The sequence below is a fragment of the Martes martes genome, assembly GCF_963455335.1.
Source record: "Martes martes genome assembly, chromosome: 4".
Lineage (NCBI taxonomy): Eukaryota > Metazoa > Chordata > Mammalia > Carnivora > Mustelidae > Martes > Martes martes.
In genome coordinates, this window is record NC_137891.1 from 37,385,275 (window position 1) to 37,409,234 (window position 23,960).

The 23,960-nt window shown below is 34.4% G+C and overlaps 1 protein-coding gene across 1 annotated transcript in view; it reads right to left on the minus strand.

Annotated features, from left to right (window-relative positions):
* VPS13B (vacuolar protein sorting 13 homolog B) overlaps positions 1–23,960 on the minus strand; it is a 611,735-nt gene that overhangs the window by 364,791 nt on the left and 222,984 nt on the right. The window contains exons 17-18 of the mRNA XM_080801635.1: positions 22,316–22,450; positions 21,168–21,341 (exon numbers count right to left, since the gene is read on the minus strand). Of these exons, the coding sequence (XP_080657761.1) occupies positions 21,168–21,341; positions 22,316–22,450 (309 nt within the window). The remainder of the gene's footprint in view (positions 1–21,167; positions 21,342–22,315; positions 22,451–23,960) is intronic.

A 23,960-nucleotide genomic window follows, 5' to 3' on the forward strand; every position in this document is an offset into this window, starting at 1 on the left:
AGAGAGATCACAGGTAGGCAGAGAGGCAGGCAGAGAGAGAGAGGAGGAAGCAGGCTCCCCGCCGAGCAGAGAGCCCGACGCGGGACTTGATCCCAGGACCCTGAGACCATGACCAGAGCGGAAGGCAGAGGCTTAACCCACTGAACCACCTAGGCGCCCTACTTTCAACTTTTTTAAAAAACAACATTCCTGTTCCATAATGGAGTTACTATGCTAAAATGATACACCACCCTTAAAACGGTGCCTGACACTAATGAGGATCCAATAAAAGCATTTAATATTTTAATTATATGCACAGAAATTCATTTATGAAAAATGACCTCTATATTAACATAGCTGACTTTTCAATAACCCTATGAAGTAGGTTAGTATTTATTAATATTCCCATTTTCCTGTTAAGAATACGTGAGGTACACACACACAAACACACACAATACTTGAGGTACACAGCACATAGCAACAAATAGCCAATAAATGATAGAGGTTTGAGACCAGAACTAGGGCAATTGCCCTTAAACAGGTAGGTGAAGAAAAAGGAGAACTAGTAAGGAAATACAGAAAAAGCCATCATATCTGCAAGTCAACTTCCTTTCGTAACACTTAGGCAGGAAAGAACAATGCATTTAGGATCTGGAAACCTGTACTCTTATTCAAACATCTACCAGAGCTGGTCACAAACTGATGTGTGGGTACAGCAACAACTTTAAGTTACTACTCACTGTGTTGGGTAAAGTCTAAGCAGATTTCAAAGAATCATTTGTTGGGGATACAGAAGACACCCAACATAACAATGTTACCATGCTGCAGTCACACACTATTACAGTATTTATTCTATAGACAACACTCTGAGATTTTTAACTGACAAATTATTTTTCAAAAGTTGACAGAAAATTAATTAGAATGAGTGACCTGTTTACCAAAGAGCAGATTAATGGCCCATGTGCTATTCACTGAGGTATAGCCAGAGATAGGGGAGCTTGGATAGTATTTCAGAACTGGAGTTAAGAGAGAGATTATCAAACAAGAGCACATAAACTTATGGACTCCTGCATAACTGTGTTCACCCTTGGCTTTACACACAACATACAACACACAACACACACACACACACACACACACACACACACACACAAAATCTGTTTAGAGATCTAAAATAAGACAGCTGCAGGGAAGGATATCAAAGGACAGGATTCCAAAGGAGATTTAAAGATTTATAAACATACAAGTCTGATCTTGTAAATAAAACTTTTCTTTGTGGCACATGCTACTTCTAGATCAGTTTATATATAGTTACACAATCATGTATCAAAACAGCAAAGCAAACTACTTAGCTAATATAAATTCCATTTTTTTTAATGTAAGGATAGACTAAGAATCTACAAATTTAGCAGCATAAACAACTAAAAACATAAATTCACATTAAATGTGGAATCATTCTGTTAATGAAAATTTTAAAAACACTAGTAATAAAAAAAATTGCCAAAACTGCATAAAGTACTTCACATAAGTAAGTTTTTGTAAGGCTTAGTTAAAATTAAGTAGTAGGTGCTAGCTCTTTATATTTACTACTTTTAATCTTCAAAACAAACCCTACAAGTGAGTGGATTTGTTTTATATATTTGACATATGGGAAATGAACTCAGGGAGATTTAAGTATATTTTCCAAGTACAACAAGAGTAAAAGCAAATACATATTTGACAACAAGTTTGCCCAATTCTAAAGTCCAGTCTCCTCCTAAATGATGCTGCAAATGAAACTGAAGAAATGATTTACTAAATAATTCTGAGTAAAGTATTAAAACTTTCTAGAAAAAAAATTTACATGTCAATGACTGAGCTATTTGCATGACCTCTCAGAAGTTTCAAAAAAAAAAGAGAATCTTACTGTTAAAATATATTAAGACAAAGACAAAAAAAACTCATTTGAATTCTCTGCAAAGTTAACCATCTGCATTTTAAAATTTGTAGTTAGAATTGTTTAGTACTAATTAAGTATTTGAAAAATAAACTTATGTCATTCTCAAGTGCAAAATAATACACCAAAATATGCTTTTAATAATTACTTTGTTAGGCAAGTTCACAAAGATGAATGTTAACAAAATTATTCCTATCTTTTTTTCATTAGTACAAAATTAGAAAAATTCAAATACCCACCAATCATACTATCTACCATGAGGAAATTAATTACATATATTGGCATATAACAGGATGCTACAATGTCATGTAAAATTAGGATGAAAAGCTGTATTTATCATAGAAAGATGGCTTTAAAACACAGGAGACTGAAAAAGCAGGTACAGAAGAGAATATATGATATGAAAATTACTCATGCAGGATTATGTATTTATACATGTAATCATATAAAAAAGTATCTAAAAGCATGTGTGTCAAAATATCAACACTAGTTAATCTTTAGGTCACAGTATTTCAGATAATTGCTAATAATTCTATACATTTTTCTATTGTGTTTGAATTTTTGCATTAAATATCATAATAAAAGAACATTTTCATTTTGAGAAAAAGAATGAATTAGCACATGATTTTTACATATTATTCAATATGAACATGGTGAGTAATAATATGTTATATAAGCCCTTAGAAACATAATCAATCCATACAATTTTTTTCAAAAAACCCATTCGTTAGCTCTATAACAACAAAAATAGCTACACAAGTTTTCAAATTTTCCCCCCCAAAAAAAGTTAAAACACAATTACAAATTTATTAAAAATGTATGGGTACTAGAACAACACATGCTCTTCCTATCTTTGACCTGGTCTGGCACAGAAATGCCATCTAAGTACAGATGTAGTACCTGAAAACAAAATTAAAAGAACTACAAAGAAGTCAAGTGACTCAATTCTAAATCCATCGTTAGTGTTAACACTTATTTATATTATACACCTATATACATATTTTGTTGCTTTGATTTTGACATGATTTATGACCATTTGGATTCATTCTTCCAAATTCAGAACAGGACGCTTCTGACCAAAAAAACTAATATTTAACCTTTTTAATAACACATTCCAAAATATGAGTTTCTCATTACTTCCTTTCCAACTATATTGATCAGAAGCATATTATTAACCTGTACATAAAGTTATTACTTAAGTAAATATCATATGTATTAACAATCTATTACTTTCTTTAGATCTCCCTTTTTTCTACTGCTTAGTTATTATTTTTGCAAACTCTTCCCAGTATAGCACCAGCATAATGCCTCTAAATGTATGAACATCAATTGTCTGTCAATGAGGATATCTCACACTTTTTAATCATGACAAATATTTTAACACATCAACTTAAATATACAAACTAGTCAAACATGGTATCTTCAATATTGTTTTATAGCCATCAACTTAGCCAAAGGGTGTTTTTATCATTTTTACATCTATCTGTTGAATACTGTCATAACACAATTTTGTTAGAAAGATTTTACTATCATCTACCTAAAAAACACTGTAATAAATAACAATAACAAGCAAATTCCCTTGGTTTGTAACATGAATGGTGACCTCTTTAAAGGAGTGTCTTTATACAACGGACAGTCAACACAAAGATATTTACTGCAATCATTTAATAGATTAAGAAACAGTCAACGTGAGACCAAGTGATTTATATAAAGAATGAGTTCCAGAGTTAGAACTGGAATTCACAAGTAATAGCCTCAGTGTTAGAGCTACATTTCCTCATATAACATTAATTTCTCTTAGTAATGCTCTATCACCCCATGATATTTTCTAAAAATCCCCCTTGGACTTGGCATCACAATGGTAGTGAAAAGAAGATCAACATAAAGCACAAATAATTATTAACAGTTTTGTTTATAAATAATTGTGATTAAAAATAACCCAGACTGTATTTTAGGAAATGTAAAAATTTTGTGCAAAATTGGATATAATATATAAAATTTACCCCAGAACAGCAAATATGTAGAGTGTATTTTGTTACTCTTAAACACAAACACATTTTTTGCTTCATTTAAAGTAAATAAGCTAACTTCTATTAAAATATTTAAATTATTTTTTATTTTTAGGGATCTGAGTACATATGGCAAACATATAAGCAAAGTATAATTATCTAGGTCTATGTGTTTAATTTTTATAAATTTTAAATGTACAATATCTAAGTATGATCGTTTAAGCTACAAACTTCAGAGGCTTACTTCAGAGGCTACAGTCATTAAAAGTAATGGATAAAGCTAGTTGGTAATTAAATTGATCACATCTCCCTGAAGGCCAAAAACCTAATGGATGACAACAGAGCTCAACATTTTCCAGCTGCCGAGGAGTAAAGGCTTTCAACATTTGGATGTATGTAGGCATCTTATTTTCCCAGGATTTCAAAGTCCACATGCAGGCTGTTGTTCAGCTATAATAAATGAGTAATTCAAGTAGGGCATGACTGCTTCTTGTATTAACTTGATAAAGATGTTTCACTCCAAATGCATCAACAGTTGTGTTAAGTCATCCTTTTCACAGGCTGACTGAGACTTACTTATGCTATGCTTTGTTAACAATGAATCCAATAAAAAAGGGGAGGGGCTTATTAACTTCTGCATTTGTTTTTCTAAAGCTAAAAATCAAGTTCTACGTAATAATTAACTCCAAACTAAACCACATAAAAACTAAATACAATCAAATTGTCCCAATACTTATTTTAACTTTAAAAATTTGTCTGAGAAAACAAAAACAGTAATAATATCCTAAATACTTAATATTTTATAATTATGTTATGAAATAAAGAATTTTAAATACAATTTTTATTATAGTTGTCTGAACATACTTAAATACTTTAAAAAGAATACTACTTCACCATAAATATATACTAAATACTTAACAATCACACATTTTACACTTTCACAAAAATACGGCCTTGAATAATTACCAAACATCTAAAACTAAACAGTATAGGACAATTAAAAGTACTTGTAATGCTTAAACATTGAATTTTCATCTCATAAGCATTCTATCATTCCAGCAAACCCTCTTTGAAAAACCTTTGCTAATATCATTAAATCCTCCCTTCTTGATTCAAATTAACCTTTCTTCTCTATTTTCAAATAGTACCCTTCTCCCAACCAAATGCAGCATTTGGCAAGCTTGTTCTTAGAATTAGCTGTATGTGTATACAACTTAACGGGGCTCTGTACTGAGTATCTTTTTTATCAGCCGCTAGCAGTGTTGTGCATGCAGCTAGCAGCCAATAAATAAAACTAAACAGAACTCAATAAACTGAATAATCAATGACTTAGGGTCTGAATTTCTCCACAGTCTTTGCTCTTTGGTGTAATGGTTAAGAATCTAACTACTAAAGTCAAACTGCTTGGGCTCTGAGTTAAAATGCTTGGAATAATTCCTTTGACACAGAAAGAACTAAAAAAAAATTAGTATTATACCAATTGCCTCTACCACCCTAAATAAAACTTGATTCCTGTTCCTTTGTTCCTCATCTCAGTGAAAGGGGCCCTACTGTGTACCCAGCTCTTCAAACTAGGACCCTGGGTTTACCTACTGTGCCCTTTCCCTTAGCTATCATCTTGGATTAACCATCAACTCCTACTGATTCCAACACACTACAATCCCACAAATGTGTGTAACTCTCTTCACTGACATTACCCTTTTCTTCATTGCAACATTCTCCTACCAGCCCTGCCTCCTGTCTTTTACCCTCAAACACCCTGCTCCTTAAATTGGTTTCTGAAGTATAAATACGATAAAAAGTTCCAAATGCTCTCTTTAGCACTCAGTCCAAAACTTTTAAAATGGCTTTCAAGGCCTTTCATAGTCCAGAGATTGCTGATCTCATCAGGCATTAAATCTTATCACACTCCTGTTCCATTCTGCCATTCCAGTGAACTTAGTTGCAGAAACCTGACCCATTGTTTCTCCTCTAGCTCATAATTAAGCTCTTATCTTAGACGCGGACTGATTCCAGGAAATTTTTCCCAAGTCCCAAGTCTGAGTAAAAGCTTCCTTCAATGTGAATTCACACTACCTTGTTTTATAATGATGTTTTAATACCTTTTAGTTATATGCTTTACATATATATATATATCTCCTCAATGAACTATAAGTTCATGAATAAGTAAAAAGGGTCTTTTTCATCTTTATATCCTACAGTTCTAGTACAAAGTAAATTGTGCTGAAAGAATGAAGATAACTACCTGGTTACCTGAAAAGGGTCCTTTCAATGAATACACATAATAAAAAGAACATCAGACAGGAGTCAGACCTCTTGACCCTGAGAACATTTGACCACCCCAAAAATGTCTGCTTTATTCTTTTCTTCTCTCCCTGAAAATTTATGTATTCTACACAAGATAAGTAATTATAACAAAATCTTATTTTAAGGATAACAGGCAATTAATAATTTAACAATATCAAATTGATTTAAGGAGGGGGAAACACCTCTTACCCAGTAACTGCTAGTTTAAAGTTGCATATTTTTCCTTCCCCCTCCATTCAGTGGCTGCCCATCACTTCCTTTCTTCCCCCAAAGATTATTCACTAAATTCTGCCTGCCTTTCATCAACTGTAACTCATTATATCAGAAAATTTCATGCTCATATTTGGGGGAACTTTAAATTCTTGACTTTTCTTTTTCCTGTTCCTCTCCTACTTCCTATCCAGTCACTCCAAGAAAATGTTTTATTTCTCTACTGCAGTCCAGAATTAACCCCAATCATAGCTAGTAATCATATGTAATACATGAGTGAAGGAAAAAAAAAAAAAAACTACAGTTAACCCCTGAACACAGGTTTGAACTGTGTGAGGCCACTTACATGCAAATTTTTTCAGTAAATATAATACAGTTTATAAATGTATTTTCTCTTCCTTATGATCTTCTTAATAACATTTTCTTTCTCTAGCCTTCTTTATTGTCATAACACAATATATAATGTAAAGGCTCCTTCTGGGCAACAGGCTTACAATGGATTATAGAACAAGGCAAAAGGGCCAACAGTGACTCCAACCCCCTGGCTGATACAGACAGGCCCAGCAAGGGACCTACTTCAAAATATCCATAGGCCCTATACTAAAATCGGAACGATACAGAGAAGATTAACATGGTCCCTGTGTAAGAATGACACGCAAATTCGTGAAGTATTTAAAAGAAAAAAAAAAGGTATTTTTAAAAAAGGCCCTAACTAACCAATGGGCTACTTACAATCAGGCACAATTAACAAAAAAAAAGGGAAAATTCCATATGTACCTATAGGTCCTTCTCTCTAAATATAGTTCCCATCTACTGCATGCTGGCAGAGAGTCTCTCCTCTGCTGTCCTGCCCACCACTCCCCCTGAGGTGCATTCAATAAACTTCTATCTCCTTTGTTGGGCCTCAGGTGAGTTCTTTCACCACCTGCACTGCTGGCTTCCATCCAATTAGGCTGCCCCATCCCATCAGGAGAGATACCACATTATGATACATCCAACATACAAAATATGTGTTAACTCTTTATAGTATCAGTAAGGCTACTGGTGAACCTAGCTAAATTTGGGGGGAGCCAAGTTACACATGGAATTACTATGTGGGGAATCAACGCCCCAAAACCCTGTGTTCAATGGTCAGCTACAAAATCAGAGTAAAACTTAAAATCAGACTAAAAACCACACAAAGCAGCACTGTTATCAATCTCTGATGTCCATGAAATGCCAATAAATATCTTTAGATGTCTCTCTGAAAGTATCTTTTTACTACTCTATTCTCCTAAGTCTTCTTTTATCTTAAATACAATGACTTCAGATATAAGTTTATTTATTTATTCTTAAATAAAGTACTATTTCTAATTCCTTCTAGTTTTCATTAAAAATTTAGAGTATCTCAACTTCATTGTTGAGTTTAACAAAAAATTTGAGTTGGCTTTGGATTTCACCTATGACAATTCTTTGTTCCTATGTAAGAAATGCATTCAAATATTTTAAAGAGCTAACTTTCAAGTGAACACTTACATCAAATTAATTGAAGGTTTTGTTTTGTACTATCCCAGAGAGCTGACTAATGATAAAATAATATTTCAATTATATTTAAAGAAAAAATATATTTTAATCATAAATGAAAATAAATTATAGAAAAAATAAAGTGATTTTAAACATTTTACTCACTGGACTAAAACTACTTAAGAAGAAATCCAAATTATGCTGACTTGAAATCTGGTATTTTATTCAGATATACACTAAGACCCCCAAAACCCCTGTAAAAACTAAACTGTACACTCTGGCTTCCAGGGCACATATGTGCTTTCAAATTGAAATTTTATTTAAATATTAAAGGTTATGTAAGAATTAATGTGCAGGAATGCCTACTTGTAAGGAAAATAATCATAATAACCCATGAACAACTTAGTTGTAAATTAAGTATTTTGGAAAAAAAACTATTTAAAAATATTTATGTTTGCAGAAAACATCAAATACTACAGGAGAGTATAAATATGAATGAGAAATGACTCATAATCCCATCAAGCACTGATAGTCACAAAATTCAGTAATTTTTCTATGAACGTTAATACATGAATATATGTAAACATGTATTCGTATGCTTAAAAATTTTAAAGCTACATATAACTTTATCAGATGTAGGTTTATATTTTTATTTTCTACATAAGCTTTTAATATGAATATTTTGGGACACCTGGGTGACTCAGTCAGTTAAGCATCTGCCTCAGGCTCAGGTCACGATCCCAGGGTCCTGGGATCCAGTCCTGCATCTGTCTCCTTGCTCAGTGGGGAGTCTGCTTCTCCCTCTGCCTGCTCTGACTGTTTTGCCTAAAGCCCTCCCCACTTCTGACAAATAAATAAAATCTTTTAAAAAATGAATATTTTCTATAATATATATTTTCTATTGGCTGATATAAAAGATGTCCTTCTATGGATATACTCTATTTTATAATTTGCCTACTAGTAGACCACAAGGATGACTTATGATTATTGTAACTAAACTGACGTGAATACCCTTATGCCTTAGATTCAAGTCTTTAAATGGATCTTAGATTACTCCGTTAGAATATAGTCTGAAAATGGGATTAGAAAGGATGCCCACTCTTAAGGTCCTTAATAATTTTTTAAATTGATTTTTGGAGAGTTTGTACCAATTCATGGTCCTAGCAGACATTTATGAAAGTGCTCATCTCAGAAATTTCTCAGCTTTCAGCTTTACAATTTATTACATATCAATTTGACAGGCAAAAGTGTTCCTTATTATTGTTTCAACATCCATTTCTTTCACTAGTTATCGGTTTGAGTTTTTTCATGTGTTTTTAATCATTTGTTTCTTATTTTTGTCTCCTTTGGACATTTTGCTGTGATGCATTTATATTTTTGTTTTTGGTATTTATCTGCAACTGAGTTCTCCAGAACTTCAGTATACTCTTGCACTTACTCTCATATTATTTCAGAATTCTATATTTTCAGCAGAAAAAAATCAGATAACACATAATTTTTACATTTGAAGAAGGTCTCCTCTAGTTTAGCTAACATGACATAAAGATTTAATTCTGGTGGCACCTTGGTGGCTCAGTTGATTAAGCGTCAACCTTCAGCTCAGGTCATGATCCCAGTGTCCTGGGACTGAGCCCCGCATCAGGCTCCCTGATCAGAGAGGAATCTGCTTCTCCCTCCCTCTGCTTCTTCCCCTGCTTGTGTGCTCCCTCTCACTCACTCTCCCTCTCAAATAAATAAAATCTTTACAAAAAAAAAAAAAAAAGATTTTAATTCTCTTAAGAAAAAATTCAATATAATAAATTACCAACTAAAATAAAAATGTTACAATCAAGAGAACGTTACCTCTGTGACTTTCGGGAACTCCTCTCTCTTGGATACACACACGCCCTCCCCTCCTCTCTAATACCTATAGCAGTCCCTGACACACAGTACATATTCAAATATTTGTTGTATGAATCCTTTCCATGGGAAAACTTTTTAATAAATTAGAACACATTATATACTTAAAAGTCAGGTTAGAACATTTTACTTATTTAATTAACACAAAACAAAAACAAAACACCTTTTTGCCTTGTAAGTGGTAGGTACTGACAAAACACCTGGCTGAAGAGAACTTAATATGACAAGGTTTCAAAAGTTAACTCAAGTTACAGTCTACAGAATTAGCCCACAATTACTCAACAATCAATACCTCCTTTGAACATGAGGAAACTGTTACTTCATCACTGCCCTCTGCCGGTGGCATGATTTCCCTTTAATTTTCTCTCCATGTACTGAATCTTTGCCTCACAAAATTACTTCTGACCTGCCTCTATATTTAAACCACCCACAGCTAAAAATAGCCTAGCCATCTGGAATTTAGTAAGGCTTGTAGGAAAAAAATTGTGCTTCAATGAAAAGCTCTGCATTGTTTTGAGTACACTCCAGGTTATCGGAGTCTGAATCTATAGACTCTGCACCTTTCACTGCCTTTGAGCTTTCTTAAAAACAGTAACATTGTAGATAACTGAGAGCAATGCAAAGCAATTCTTGACTAGAGAGGTAAATAAATTGTCATGTAGAAGTTTAACTGACAGTCTTTCCCCACTATGAAAGAAGCTAGTTTTGTGTCCCTTTCCAACTTATTACAGTATTACTGATCTCTGTTTCTTATTTTTAGTTCTCCTTGATCTGGTTGTAACATGTGCTTGGTTCTTTCATTGATAATGATGCTAATAATCTTTAACATCTGTCCATTTTATATCTACACGAGAGTCATAATGGTACTTTTTTTTTTAATTATTCTTTAACACACTGGGGCCAAACCATATTTCCCCCCACAGACCAATTTAGAAATAAAATGACGTGGGCCTGTAGACAACAAGGCTATGCTCAAATGGCAAAAAATCATTTCCTTTGGACCATCCTGTATGTACCAAATACCTATCATGTACATGTCATGATCCCTTAAGAACTCAGTTTCTCAAGAGGAAGAAATCTTATAGTTGGGTCTGTCATGTGGTATGGTCCAAGTACTGTGGTGCTGCTTAGAAGTGAGTTACTGATTGGGAAGGGAGAAAGCAAACAAGGAGGAAGAGTAAGGACTAAAGTCAGAGGAAGGTGAAAATAAAAGAAACAAGAAGACTCCCAAAGAAGTGCTTAAAGTCTCCCACATTAATGGATAGCTGACTCTATCATGTATTCACAAAACAAAGCAATGGCATAAGGATGATTCCTATGTATACTATATTGACAAAAGAAATGTAAAAGCAACAGAATCAAGTTTTTCCTACAAGGGATGAGACAAACGGGGAAGAGTTAAGTGGCAAAGTCTGGTATGAATTTCACTTTTAAGTGTTTCATAAATCAATTCCTACTGGTTCACTAAGGCCGCTACTTTTCTTTTGGCCTACATGACAGCTACTATACAGCCAACTTCAAAACTGGATAGGAAATGCAAAGCCAAAAATTGCTTTGAAAACATAACATTTTCTAAAATGTAAATTGAAATAATAATGCTATCTTGTTTATTCATATAAAAATATATAAAACATTACACATTTTCTGGTAGTATTCACTTGAAGTCCATTACAACCTGAAACACTTCTCATAATTTACTATTTACAAATGAAGCCACTACTTATTTACTTTGAATGCCAGTTTTTTATTAGAGATGCAGTAAAAAATGCAAAATTTTGACCTTGTGCTATAAATGAAGGAAACAACTGGTCACCCACAAGTCTCAAGGGATATCTCCCCTTGGCTTCCCTCCAGAATCTGGGACCTTTCAAAGGAGCAAAGTAATTTCCTGTTGCTATTGAGCCTGTTCCTGACTTCTAGCATCATGGCATCCAGGAGATATTTCAATCACGAACATTCTGGGACAAGGTAAAGGATTCAGTCCTAGCTTCAAAACTGCACATACACAGGTTTATAGAACTTGAAGAAAAATTTTAATAGGGATCAGTTGAGTGTAGATAACAAGGTAGGAAATGAGAAGACTCGAGAAAAACTTAAAGTTTTAAAGGAAAACATGATTAATATAGAGTAATTTCTAGATAAAGTAACTAATACTATCGAATACATATTAGCTTTAATATAGGTATGTTTTAAATACATCTGTAAATTCCCTTTATTATCTGAGATGGAAATTTACACTTATTCCACTTGAAAACATTGTGTTTTCAAGATATTAAACACTGTGTTACAAGGTATTACTAAAACTTTTCCAAAAATAATTATTGTCAAAACTCATTTGGCAAATACTCTGCCAAACCTTTCATAGTGTGTGTGCATGAATGTCTAAAGGGAAAAAGAAAACTTAAGTAATTAGTAGGATTAAAAAAATTCTCTACACTATAAATGCAACATTCTCAAAAGGCTATGTCCTGGTAACTATCATAATCCTTTAGAAATTGTTTATATTATGATTAAAAATCACTTTGCTCCTATATTCCCACAACTAGTTCGTATGGTAAAGAGATCAGCAAACTTACTTTTACGCGTAACATCTTTAACATTTGCTCCCCTTTCTGTGCTTGTGATTAAATGTAACATTTTGAAATCCCAAAGTTCTGAGAAAAACATAAATCCTTGTCTCACAGCTGCTGTTTGACTCTGGAAACACATGCATTTTCTTTTCAAGCATCTACCATCAAAACTCCCAAAGGGCTTGGACTGGAGAACACCTGCATCTCTTCATTTAGTTCCAATAACAGAGCCTAAACTCCAAAATTACAAAAATAGACGTTCCGTTCAGCTGTAGTTACATTTTGCCCCTAATTCCCGTGAACAAAAATGCTAGGAGCATGAAATCATTCAGGCAAGCTCTGTCATCAAGAGGATAAGATTTTTTGCACCAGAAGCCCAGTGGGAACATGATAGAAAACTGGCAACAATTACAGATAAAGTACATAGTAAAGTCCTTGGGGAGGAGAGAGGAAATGTAATAAGATAGATGGGTATAATTTTTACACATTTATGCCCAAACCACAAATGTGAATTGTCTTTAATTGCTACAATATATAAGCATTCTTACTCATGTGTCCTGTCAAAAATACTAAAAACATAACTTCAAGGCAATTCACTTAATTCTACATTATAAGGAGAATTTTTTTGGAACAAAAAACATTCCCCATAAATTAAAATTTACAATCTAAAGTACTGCCTCCATTTTAGAAACTCCTTAGCAATTCACATTCTAACCAACCAACGTGAATGGTGAAATAAGATTGTGCACATTTGTTGGTATGTTTTAATCAAGAAAGAGAACTACGCCCCAATTTAACTGAATTTGCAGAGATGAGAGTTGTAATTGTGAACTTCCTTACCAATAACAGTGATCAAAAGTTGCCTATATTTCATGGATAAAATATAAAATAACTTTTACTATATGACAAACTAGAAAACTTAAAAATTTTGTATTTATTTCTCAAGCTGATTACACTGGGGACTAGGAAGATTGGCTTAAACTATTTTATTTAAATGACATTTTAAGAGGAACACTTGTTTTTCATTATGTTTTAAAAATCATAATCACATAATTCTAATTTTCTATTCTTAGGAAAAAATACTTATTTTACATTTTATATATAAAAGCAAAAATAGCATATCCAACCTACTTGTACAAGTAACTACAGTCAAATAGATATTTGAAAGATATCTTATTAATGGTTGGCCAAAATCAATTAGATGAAATTTCACAGAAGTAAGTGTGAAGTTCTTCAGGTAAACTCATAAACTAATTTTCATAGAAATAAGTATGAAGTTCTTCATGTAAATTCATGAATGATATTCATAAATAGTATAGATATATGAAATAAAAAATTGCCTTAAGAGTAGTTTATGTGAAAAATAATTCTTGTTTCCAGTGCCACATAAGCTCAAAACAAAAAGTAAATAAGTAGAAGTTCACTACACAAATCTGGAAAATATACTCTTTATTTTGTGCTATGTGGAGGATTGTGTTAAATTTTTAAAAAACACATTTTCAAACAAGTACTAGAAGTAATCAATATTGCAATGAATCCGAACACATCATAAGGGAAATGACTAAAATTTATTATGTTTAGCCTGGACTATTAAGTTTAAAAAAAAAAAAAGCTTTTATGGAACATCTACCATATGTAGGGGAAAAAGAAGGAACAATTGAACTAGTGCTCAAATTTACAGCATTAAGAGGGAAGTAGTGCCATTAATTGAAATAGTGAATAATGGAGTATGAAATGGGGTGGGAGGATTACACTGAATTTAGTTTTAAATGTGTTAGGCACCATTAAAATATCCACAGGGAAATGGTCAAGAGGTGGCTGAAATTTCGAGTCTGGATTTCAAAAGAAAATAAATGGAAAGAAATAAACATATGGTTGGTTGCTAAAAACAGTAGTGTCGATTACATTATCCAAGTAGAAAGAAAACCAGGAACAAAATCTCATGAATGACCTATATTTAAGGTACAAAAGAAAAAAACATACAGTTAGTCCTCCCTTACCTGCAGGTACACTTTCCATGGTTTCAGTCACCCATGGTCAACACAGTCCAGAAGCAGATGATCCTCCTCCAACATATCCTCAGAATGTCAACAGTAGCCTGTTATCACAATGCCAACATCATTCCCCTCACTTCCTCTCACCACATAGACATTTTATCATCTATTCATCACCTCATCACAAAAAGGATGAGTATATTACAATAAGCTATTCTGAGAGAGAGACCATATTCATAAAATTTTTATTATGGTATATTGTATAACTGTTCTATTTTATTACTTGTTATTGGTGTAAGACTCTTACTGTAGCTAATTTAGAACTCAAACTTTATTATATATGTATGTATAGGTAAACACATAGTATATACAGTATTTAATACTATCTGCAGTTTCAGACCTCCACTGGAGGTGCTGGAGATAAGGAGGGACTACCACAGTTGAGGAGAGACATGTAGATGGTTCGGCAAGGAGAACCGGGAAACTACATTGTTCTGGTGTCAAAAACTGTGAGCCTAAGATTTTACCCTACCACACCTATGAATGATGTCAAAGACAGAAGACTCCTGAGTCAGAGACAAAGGACTTTATTACTCATGGAAGAGCAAACAGCATGACTATCAACACATTTGCATCAGTTCCCTTTGCCCCAAGTTTCACAGAAGTGATGACAAAGATGTATCCAGGTGGATGTCTGCACATGCAGAGCGATGCAGGATGAGAAATGAACCCTGAGTTGAGGAACCAAATCTTTTTTAATGGGCAGTCAACATACCCTCCACTGGCTCCAGAGGGACACTAAATCTATCTTCCAAGGCTAATGACCATACAAACATACTTGAATAGATACTCCAGAACAAAGGGCAATCAGTGCCACCATTCACAAGATATACACAAACTCAAAAGACCTACAGAGACTCCTGTATTAACACTGATGGCCAAGAAAGATTAAGGTTTCAACAGAAAGGATATGATTGTAAGTAAATTCCGAAGACTTAAGATGATGAATAATGAGACAGGGAAATAAGTTAAGAAAAATAAGATAATAAGTCTTGTCAGGTTTATTGAGGGCTGATATATTATTTCATGTCACTTATAAGACTAAAATCAAACCAAGAAATGGAAGTTATAGTTCAACAAACAGAGGATCTAATAGTAATTAGAGCTGTCTAACAAAAAAAGATCCTAGTAGATATTCTCTCCATCAACAGATATGTACGTAAAGAGGAGAAAGAGGAATGAGAAACCTAAGGAGAGAAAGGGGAAGGCTATTAACATCTATTAACGACTTATTACTTATTAAATATGTTCATACCCTTGACCATCTGCCATAAATGTTTATTTCTTCATTCATTTAACAAATGATTTCTCAAACCATTCCCTATGTGTCAAGCAATGGTAAGTCCTGGAGATAAAATGACAAGCAACCAGTAACTAACTCCACCCTCCCACAAAGTAGTAAAGACAGACAGCATTCAAATCACCCAACTATGTAAATATATACCGTAATTAAGTATTATCAAAATACAGTTAACTATAAAAAGGAATATAACAGAGCTACTTAATCAAATTGGGTGGTGGGAAATAGGGTAAAGAGTATCAGGGAAGGCTTCCCTGAAGAGGGAGTAGTTGAGCTATGACCTTAAGACTAAGCCAGAATTAAACAGGTATAAGGTGAAAAGTTAAGGGTAATTGTGAGAACCCCACACAGGAAAAACAGCATATACAAAAGCATAATCACCAATGAGAAACTGAAAGAAGGTCAAGAGATTTAGAGCATGAAGAAGGAGACACATTTTAAAAAGACCTAACATTAGCTTAGAAGTTGAAATGGAAGACCCTTTGATTCTAAATTTATATAGTACTTTGTAATCATTTTATATTCTTAAATAGCAGACACTCAAAATTTATTTAGACATTAATACATAGATTAACAAGGACTCAGAACTTTTTAACAAGCAGAACATGCTATAAACCATAGGCAAAATACAGCATATGAAGAAGAGCTGGTCTACATTTAAAAGGGAAAAATGTTTAGGGGTGCCTGGGTGGCTCAGTGGGTTAAAGTCTCTGCCTTCGGCTCAGGTCATGATCTCAGGGTCCTGGGATCGAGCCCCACATCGGGCTCTCTGCTCCGCGGGGAGCCTGCTTCCCCCTCTTTCTCTGCCTCTTCGCCTACTTATGATCTCTGTCTGTCAAATAAATAAATAAAATCTTAAAAAAAAAAAAGGGAAAAATGTTTAGAACCCATCTTAAAATATTTTACATACAAATCACCAAGTGCTTCTACCTCCGTCAAAGAAGTCAAAAAAGCAGCTTATTTCTCTATTTGATTCCTAATATCTACACAAATGTAAAATATAAAAGCATCATAGGGCGCCTGGGTGGCTAAGTCAGTTAAGCAACCAACTCTTGATTTCATCGGGTCCTGGGAATGAGCCCTACCTGGGGCTCTGTGCTCAGCAGTGAGTCTGCTGGAGATTCTCAACTTTTCCTTCTGCCCCTTCCCGACACTGTTCCCATGCTCTAAAATAAATAAATCTTTAAAAAAAAAAAAAAAAAAAAGGAAAGAAAAGAAAAGAAATAGAAGTGTCACTAACTGATTCCCATGAATAGTGACAATGAGTACAGAATGTGGGCTGACACACTGGACTCCCACAAGAGCCTTGAGCTACTTCACTACAATCAGAGACAGTTAAGTAGATAATGCAACAGGGCAGGGTAGGGTAGGGGGGCAGTGGGGGGAGTGTTAAGGGAGTTACTGAGTCTTCAAAAACAAAGCAGTGCTGTGGTTTTCCCTCTCTCTCATTCTTCTTCTTCTTCTTCTTCTTCTTCTTCTTCTTCTTTTTAACATTTATTTATTTATTCTGAGAGAGAAAGAGAGCAGGCATGCAAGAGCCAGGGGAGGGGCAGAGGAAGAGCATATTTCTTATTAATACCCAATTCCCATTAATAAAGCTGTCCATTCCTCACATTCTGAAATCAGAATCAAAAAACTCTGTCTCAGGGTGCCAGCTGGCTCAGTTGGAAGAGCATCAGTCTTGATCTCCAGGTCCTAGTTTCAATCCCCATGATGGGTATAGAGATCACTTAAAAAACAACAACAAAAAACAAAACGAAACAAAAAAAACAACAAAACTCTGCCTCTTTATCCTAACTAACCTTCTCTCAAAACTTACTTCCTGACTTCTACAATACATCCAAAACATTTTCTGGTCCTAGTTTTAATCCCCCACCTCCAACGTGGGAGCGGGTACATAAAGGTAGTTGTCTTCCACACTTGATATTGAGAAGCCACTTATAATGATCACCAGACACCACTAAAATACACAATTTGTCTCACATCATTTGACTGATCACTTATTACTCTAAATGCAAATACTTCTCATTCAAATTCTATAAATCCATGGGAAAAGTTCATTAACAACCTTACCTGGATATGTTTGCGAAACAGACAGGAAGGATGACTTGTGCTTCCCTTTAATTGTTCAACTAGAAGGATTTAACTACCCAGAATCTTTTTTTAAGAAAGATTAGCAATGGGGGCACCTGGGTGGCTGTGGGTTAAAGCCTCTGCCTTCGGCTCAGGTCATGATCCCAGGGTCCTGGGATCCAGCCCCGCATCGGGCTCTCTGCTCAGCAGGGAGCCTGCTTCCTCTTCTCTCTCTCTCTCTCTGACTGCCTCTCTGCCTACTTGTGATCTGTCTGTCAAATAAATAAATAAAATCTTTAAAAAAAAAAAAAAAGAAAGAAAGATTAGCAATGACTTCTGGCTGTGTCATTTCCTTTAAGTGCTCCAATCTCAAAAACCAAATAAAAGTAAATGTAATCATCACTTTCTTATTCATTCATTCATTCAATATTTGTTGACAGCCAACTGTATACAGGATATTATTCTAGACACTAGGAATATAGTAACAATCAGAACAGAAAAATTTCTGCTTAAATGAAGCATAATTTCTAAGAGCAAGACAAAACAATCAATAAGATAAATCAGTAATATACATACTATGGTAAAACTGTGGTAAGTACTAAGAAAAAGTGAAGAGCAGAAAAATAAGAAGTATGTGTCAATATGTGTGTGCATGTGTGTACATGCACCTGTTTTTAGGAGAGAAAAAAATTTTGTATCCAATGGCCATGTAAGTACTTGCTGAAAGGGTGTTATTTCAATAAAGTCTTAAAGGATTGCTAATAAAATTATTTCTTCATTTAAAATTTATTTATGATTTGCCTACTCCTGAGTTATACATAGACACACATATACATCTCCAATTTAAATCTTGTCTTAAGAACATAAGATTAATCAATATTACTTTAAAACTGGCTTTAAAAAATACTTCTAAGCCTTCTCATAACCATATCATAAACACCATATTATAAATACCTGAGCCATGAATGTGGGTGGCAGTTTCAAGGTAGATGGAAAATTTAAATTTGAAAGTGCCCTAAATTAAGTATGTGAATGTAGTTTAAGTGAAAACACATTTCATTTTAGGATTGAAACATACCCAAAGAAATAATTTCGAAGTATCAAATACATAATCACATTAAAATTTTACACACAAATCCAAAAACATATCACTGAACATAATAGTGATTGTGATGATTAGGTAAATTTTCTTACAGCAAGAAAAAATGTAAAACTTTACCCTAAAAATATCATAATTTTTTTTTAATAGTAGTTTACTTTTAGGCCTATATAAGATTGGAAATGCAAGTACTTTTTTATGACCCTAGAAATGGATATCAATTACAAATAACAATATAAAATATTGTTATGAGAAAGATCAGATTATAAACTCAACTGATTACTTCTGTGTATATGGCAAAACAAAAAATGAGGAGGCCCTGTCCAACTTTAATATGTGGTAGATTCAAATAAGCTTAGTCCCTTCTTAGGTATCAAAATTCTAACTGGATGGTCTGATCATTTTAATATCATTTTAATGATGTGATGATTTGAAAACAAAACCTATCAAAAATTACAAATGGAGGGGTGCCTCAGTGGCTCAGTCTGTTAAGCATCTAAGTCTTGATTTTGGCTCAGGTCATGATCTCCAGGCTGTGAGACTGAGCCCTGCATTGGGCTTTGCCCTCAGTGTGCCTCTACTTGAGATTTTCTCTTTTCCTCTGCCTCTCCCCCTACCACCTCCCACTGCCTCTGTCAAATAAGTAAGTAAGCAAGTAAGTAAATAAATAAATAAAATCTTAAAAATAAAAAACTATTTGGGTAACTATATAAAGAAGTTTATCAAACAGCATATTTAAGGAACATGATTAAACAGGCATTTTTAAAATCATGATGTTTATTTAACCTCCAATACCTTCTCCCTATAATATAAGTAAATGACATAGACTAAATCTGGCCCACACTTTGTTTTCTGTGAATAAAGTTTAACTGAAATACAGTCCTATCCATTTATTTGCATTTTATCTACAGCTATTTTTGTGCCATAATAGCAGAATTTGATAGCTAACAGAGAGAAAATATGACCCACAAGTTCTTAAATATTAGTTATTTGGCTCTTTATTAAAATGTTTATCAGTCCCTGCCTTAAAAGACAGATATTTTATCCATACGCACAGTCTTAGTTTGGGTTTGGCCTCATCTTCACATTTTTCCTTTGGGTTCCATATCAATTCTCACCAGGCTAAAACTTCTTTTTGAGGAGTATTGTCTTTAGAAGCATGCTGAGGACCCTCAGGCTCACATTTCAAAATACTAATTTCAAGTTTCTAATGTGCATGCTATTCAACTTCAAATGCTACTGTAACAAAATTCATCTTTGAAATATTTTTTATGTCTTTGTGCACGGCTTCAAATATTCACCTCCATATTCTCTCTGTCTGGTCAATTAATTATAAATCTTTTCATGGTCTTCCCTTTTGAACTTAATGCAGCGATGCTTAACATTTTCCATAAGTTATAATACTTGTTAAATATTAAGAGAGCTCTACTCTTAGGAAGCTATTTGAAAGCACTTCCTCACTGGCCATTTAATTCTTTAAAAAAATTGGCACCCTTCACCCTTTTAAGAAATCTGTATATAGCAATCTTATTTCTAGACCTTTCCACCACTTTGCCTTTACTAACCTTATAGTGACTAATCGACCTCATGGGTGATAATGGTCTCTACTTACCATATCTTTTTTTAATCCCAGTCTTTACTGATCCTTCTGGTATCTCCTTTCAACACAAGAGGTGTGGCTTTGCTATTGTGGTGTTGAATAAAATGAAATAGATTCTAGGCAAAATACTACTAGAAAAATTACTCTAAGAAATAGGATCCTGACCTCTGATATTTTTTTCTTAGTTCTACTATCAACATTTCTTCCTTTCTGCAAAACTAGAAAAGGCTCAAATATCCAATTTTAGTATGGCAAATGGTGGGTCACAAAGTGCTACTATCCCAAGGAAAAATATTTTCTCTTTCCAATGTTTTAAATTTCTTTTACTCCTTTCTACCTATTACACAGTATGATAGATTTTAAAACTCAGTTGGATTTAGGAGCTATGAATCTAAGATTGTTATAATGACAACTGAATTATTTATTTCTCATAAAATAAAATCATTATTATTTATGAACACATGACTTATCAAAAATTACACAAAAACACTTCACTTGAAGTTTTAAAGAACACAACTGTAGAGAGTATCTCAATGGACACAAATTGGTTTTTCAAAGAAGTCCTTTTTAAAAGCTTTACTGGAAGAAAAAATGCAAAATAAATGAATAATGATAAATTTGTACTCACCGGAATTATGGTAGTAGTCCATATACTGTGGAACTTGGACTGTGAAGGCTATCAAATCTGGAGCTAAGAGAGATTCTGGCTTTCTACTCTCATTGAGCCACTTGCTGCTATGAAGATCTTTAGTATCAGAAGGACCCTGAAGCAATGGAATCAATTTCTCTTTTCCACTGTCACCTGAAGAGAAACATTAATGAAAAAATTCCTATAAAAAAATATAGGAGTAGCTTGAGGATGCCAGATCTTAAAATATATTATCATAATATAACACTTCACTTATATTTGGTCATTTTAGCTGTACATTTATACTCAAAAAAGCATGACTGATAAAGTTAAAAGCACTTTTGGGGCGCCTGGGTGGCTCAGTGGGTTAAGCCGCTGCCTTCGGCTCAGGTCATGATCTCAGGGTCCTGGGATCGAGTCCCGCATCGGGCTCTCTGCTCAGCAGGGAGCCTGCTTCCCTCTCTCCCTCTCTTTCTGCCTGCCTCTCTGTCTACTGTGATCTCTCTCTGTCAAATAAATAAATAAAATCTTTAAAAAAAAAAAAAAAAAGTTAAAAGCACTTTTAACTCTTAACAAATTAAGTCTTAGTATTTAGCTAATGAATGCAGAACATGTTCGGATGATATTGTAAAAGGAAAGAACCTGAACATACTATATTCTAAATATTCTACAAAATCTGTACCTCTTTAAACTTACCTAGAAATTCAGATTGCACTGAAAAAACTTTAAGTTACAAGTGTTTATGGAAAATAGTATGAAATAAAGTATTGGCAGGAAGGTGAAGCCAGTTTTAAAAATTGAAAAACAGTTATCTGTTTATTATACGAACATTTTAATTTAATTTTTAAGTGTCATATATCTCTATACTTCCTATTTCCTCCCAAAAGTGTAAGAGTACACTTTTAATTGTTCTCCTTCATAACCATTCTCATAACTATGCAGCTTTTTTCCTGAAATAAAAATTAATTTATTAAAGAAGTATCATCCTGGCACAATTAAAAAATTTTTAAAGTAAAAATAAAAAAATTTAAAACCTCTGATTCATAGGAACAATGAGCAAATTCTTGTTTCAGTAACGCTCCTTGTAAAATGCAAGGCCAATTCTCCTATACAGGCAATAAAGTTTTACACGGTCCAGCTGCACATACCTGGGGCTTTGGCACAAATTTTTATTGATCCCATGGTCCCAGAGGCACATTTGACCAATGATGTGCTGCAGTACTTCAATTCAACATTCTGGATTGAGCCCTCAAGAGTTGGCAGGGGATTCTTAGATTTCACACCTAATAAAAGAAAACTGCAAATGTACTAGCCGATTGAATTTAAATAATTTTTATACTCCTTCACCAAGGCATTTAAACTTAATTATACTTTAATTATCTGCCTCAGATGTTCTTACAGTATTTGTGTTAGGTTTCATGGTTTAGCATTTAGGAGGTGAAAGGATGCAATTTTAAAATAAATAGTCTGAACTCTCATAACTATACTTATGCAGTCAGCTTTTGATTAGTCAAGCTCAAGAAATACAAGTAAATATTTTAAAACAAATATTTGTTTAAAAAAACAGGAAGACTTTAAAATATCATAGTTTTGAAAGAAAGAGTAAGATATTTATTTTTGAAACAAATTTAACTTATACATTGAGTTTTAATTAGAGAGTTTTAATTAGAGACACATTTAATTTAAACGGGAAACTTTCTGAGTAAACAAATGCCAAAAATATCTTAGTCAGATTGAATAAGAAGAGGTAAACAAGACAGTTCCTAGGTTAAAATACATTAGCTTATAAGCAAAATTGAAACACCATGTGCAAATAAAGAAATCAATGATATTCTATATCAATTAACAAAAAAGTAGATATTAACATCTCTACTATATGCTACTTGCTGAGGGACACTGAAGCACAGAATTATTATTATAATAATTATCATGAAATAAATGGTAGGGAAAATTTAATTCAAAAGAGAGAAACCGGCCATGCCCGGGCAGTTACTGCAAGCTGCGGCCGCTTAGGCTGCAGCTCTCAGGCTTCCACCGCTTTAGATCCTATTCCCTGAGGGAGAGTGGGCGGAGGACCGAAGACTACGGGCCATTCCCACATTTTCGGAGGAGTCAAGATGGCGGAGAAGTAGCAGGCTGAGACAACATCGGGTAGCAGGAGATCAGCTAGACAGCTTATCTAACCATTGTGAACACCTACAAATCCAACGGGAAATCGAAGAGAAGAAGAGCAACAATTCTAGAAACAGAGAATCGATCACTTTCTGAAAGGTAGGACCTGCGGAGAAGTGAATCCAAAGCCACGGTAAGATAGACCCCGGGGGGAGGGGCCGGCTCCCGGGAAGCGGTGGAGCAACGGGAGCACAAAATCGGGACTTTTAAAAGTCGGCTCCACTGGGAGACATCGCTCCAGAGGCTAAAACGGGGGGAAACCCAGGCGGGGTCAGCATAACCCCAGGTCCCGCGGGGTCACAGAAGGACTGGGGGTGTCTGAGTGCTGCAGAGCTCGCAGGTATTAGAGCGGGGAAGCTGGCTACAGCGACAAAGCCGAGGAGTGAGCTCTAAGCCCGGGGTTACCTTGTGCCTGTTGCAGGCTGGGTGGGCTCGGAGCGCGAGCGGAGGCCACGGAGACAGAAGCGACCTGGCGCTTTTCTCCAGCTCCAGCAACTGACTGCTTTCCTCAAGGTGCGACCACAGGCCAGGGAGGCGGGGCGGTTGGGCGCTTTGCTCTGAGAGCGCACTGAGGAGCGGAACCCCAAGGTCTCGGCTCCTCCGGGCCAAGAGATTGGGAGG